This window comes from Octopus bimaculoides, chromosome 7 (assembly GCF_001194135.2).
Source record: "Octopus bimaculoides isolate UCB-OBI-ISO-001 chromosome 7, ASM119413v2, whole genome shotgun sequence".
Lineage (NCBI taxonomy): Eukaryota > Metazoa > Mollusca > Cephalopoda > Octopoda > Octopodidae > Octopus > Octopus bimaculoides.
In genome coordinates this window covers 42,992,009-42,995,444 of record NC_068987.1, presented here as the reverse complement: position 1 = coordinate 42,995,444, position 3,436 = coordinate 42,992,009, and the positions used below count along the sequence as shown (strand labels likewise).

Below are 3,436 nucleotides of genomic sequence, written 5' to 3'. Positions count from 1 at the left end.
TTTATCTTTCACTTCTTTCAGTCATTTGATTTTTAGTCCTTATTTTTTAAAAGCCTGGTAATTATTCTATCGGTCTAATTTGTCGAAGTGCTAAGTTACGGGGACGGAAACACAAGAGCACCAGTTGTCAAGCGGTGGTGAGGAACAAACGCAGGCACAAAGACATCTCATCCATGTGTGTGTGTGTGTGTGTGTGTGTGTGTGTGTGTGCGCGCGTGCGTGTATGAATGTATGTATGTATACATCCGAAAAGCTTCTTTCAGTTTCCATCTACCAACTCAATTCACAAGGCGACCCTTGCCCAAAGTGCCACGCAGTGAGAGCGAACTCAGAATCATTTGGTTGGAAAGCAGATTTTTTACCACAGCCACACCTGCGCCTATATATATAATACAATATATTATATGGTAAAATACTACAAAAGAGACCGATAGAATAAGTACCAGAGTTTTAAAAAATAAGTATTGGTGTTGGTTCTTTCGACTAAAATGCTTCGAGGCAGTGCCCCAAATGACTGAAACAAGTGAAACACACACACACACATACATACATGCATACATACATACATACATACATACATACATACATACATACATACACACATACACACACACGCAATAACCAATTTTTTTCAGACAAGAAACAATATTACTGTCATATCTTCTGCTTGCCATTCCGTTACTTAGCCCGTCAGTAAAACTTTTTCGTGATTAGTTGAAGGGTAAGAGAGAAGAAAGAAAAGGAAAGAGAAAAAGAGGATAAGGTGAAGAGTGAGACAGAAAGAGGGAGAAAGAAACAGAGGGCTCATTTGTGTGTGTGTGCGCGCGCGAATACTCATCCATATATATGGTGTGTGTGTATGTATGTATGTTACATATAACTTCACACACATGCACACACACATGTATGTACGTATATGTGTGTCTGTGTGTGCGAAGTTACAGCTATTCTTCACAGTCTTTCTGTTTCTTAATTTGGGACCATATGTGCCTTATCAATCCCATGTTGGCTTTTGTACCAGATATTTTAAAATCCATAATGAAATCGCAAGCCTCTGGTGCATCATCAGTTTGAAATGTGAAACCAGGTATGTCAAAATGGCTTGCACCAATTGACTGTGCCAATACACCAGTTATAAAGGCATCTTCTACGTGCAGATACACATGGTACTTGGATGCTATGAATAGCTTTCGAGCAATGCTTCCAGGTATAATGTAGGTGTTTCCTGAAAAAAAAAAAAAAAAAAAAAAAAAAAATTAAAAAGTGAGACTTTAAAAAATGAAAAAAGAAAGAAATTGATGGAAATTTGTATCAAACTTAAGTGATTTTTGTAGTTATTTAACGTTTACAAGTCTGAGATGAGTTGTTAATACGATTATGAATTTTCGAATTATTAGTCCTGTCTTTAAAGAGGACTGGTGTTTGGCTAAAGCCTGAAATCTTTCATGGGCTACCAATGTCCACGGTCACCAGATAATTAGACATACCAGGTCCTTAGACTTTACCAGTGAGTGACAGTTGCTATGCCTTTTCTAAAGGTCAGGTTGTATTTGGTCTAGAGTGGCTTACCTCTATACACGTCACTAAGCCCAATATCTAGATGCTGGTCACCTATCCACCACCTTGGGACGTCAAATATAGTTCTCTTCCCTAATGTTATGGCCTAGTCGTTAGGAGTTCTAGAGTAAGTTTGATGGCACTTGGCATGCATGAATAGCTACCGGTGGGCCATCCGGCAAAATTCTTCATGAAGCAGCTCAGTACGAACAGAAGATATTGCCCTGCTAATCTCCCTAATGCCATGTAGAATCGCTATAGGAGGAGGGGGCATGGTCAAGTCATGTAAAATCCAATGATAAGTAGAGGGTAGATATTTGCAATATTTACATCTATACTAAATTTACATGGTTTCATCTCTGATTCTCATCAAGTGTAATTCCTGGATATGTATATACTACCGGACTGGACACGGACTAGAAACTTAAAGCATCTATTTCTAAAAAGAACCTAATAATGTTCTTACCCATAGTGTCATATTGATGCATAATGTTATTTTTTTAGCTCAACACTACTCTGATACCATGTAAATATACAGGAATGAGATACCATATATACATATATGCATATATACGATTTACGACCAACAATCCCAACCATCCAAAATGGCCTAACAAACTTAGAAAAATATGGGAGGAAGACCGACCCTGTATTCGACGAAATAGAAACAGCGAACATGAACCATTCCCTCGCCTAGGAAGAAACAAGAACCTCAGAAACATAAAACAGAGGCACAATGCTACAATTCCTTTCATAGGGAGAACATAGTACAACTGGGCCCTGGCCCCAACGAAACAAAATATTTAAATAAACCCACAGAACATATTCACCCTAAAATTATAAATTTATCAAAAAGAATCCTCAAGAAAAATAAAATGAGTCCTTTAATGAAACTTTTCAAATTTACCTCTACACCTACCTCTAATCTCATAGAACTTAAAGGGGGAGTAGCAAACATTTAGATACTTAGACAATTTCCAAATACCCTATCAGTACCCATAAATGCATACAAAACCTTCGTAGAGAAGAAAAGGAAACTTTACTAACATTGAAGAACAACAACTCAACCATCCTAAAAGAAGCCAATGATATTGGGGCTATTTCTGAGACAAAATATTGGAACATCTAAAAGACCAAAACTACTTTAAGGAGAAAAACAAACAACAAATCCACAAAAAAACAGTAATGAATAAAATCAGAACATTAATTAACCAATATCCAGATTCCTTCACAGATAAAGAAATATCTACTTATGTAACTTTGAAATTAAAGAGGGCAATTTCTGCGGTTTATTCAAGATCCACATAAGCTCGGAAATACAGTGAGCCATAAATGAACAGAAGAACTAATACATAAAAATACCAAGACCCACTGATCTCAAATTGGAACCAGTAGTTGGTGGGCTTCAATCTCCAACACAACGATAAGTCATCTTACGTTAAAAATATTCTCTCAATAGAAGTAAATTCCAAAGTAAACGTTTCTAGTAGAGAAGTAGAAGAGAACAGAGCAGCGTATTACTTCATTAGAAATCTACGGATGCAATACGCACATAATAGAGAAAAATGAAACAATTATGGACGACTTGCTCCGAAACACCACCGAGTGGGGAACATTTCTCAAAAATAACCTGCAGTTGTTTCCTTCAAAATTCCTACATGCTCGAAATGTACATACATCAAGGTATATTTGTAGAAAATTTCACGAAAAAATATTCATTTTCCTCGAAGTTAAGAGGAATTTAAGTGGACTCTGTTGGAGTTTCCGAAAATTGTCCCCCACCTCCATTCCAAAACACTTTCACCGAAAATTTTTGTATATTAGGAATCTACATAATAAATAATATATGTATAGAAAATTTCATAAAAAAATATTCATT

The 3,436-nt window shown here is 36.4% G+C and overlaps 1 protein-coding gene across 1 annotated transcript in view; it reads right to left on the bottom strand.

The window, feature by feature from the left end:
• Window positions 1-6: 6 nt before the first annotated feature.
• LOC106882039 (beta-1,3-galactosyltransferase 2) overlaps window positions 7-3,436 on the bottom strand; it is an 83,445-nt gene continuing 80,015 nt past the window's right edge. Inside the window, exon 3 of the mRNA XM_052969559.1 lies at window positions 7-1,225. Coding sequence (XP_052825519.1) covers window positions 945-1,225 — 281 coding nt within the window. The 3' untranslated portion in view covers window positions 7-944. The remainder of the gene's footprint in view (window positions 1,226-3,436) is intronic.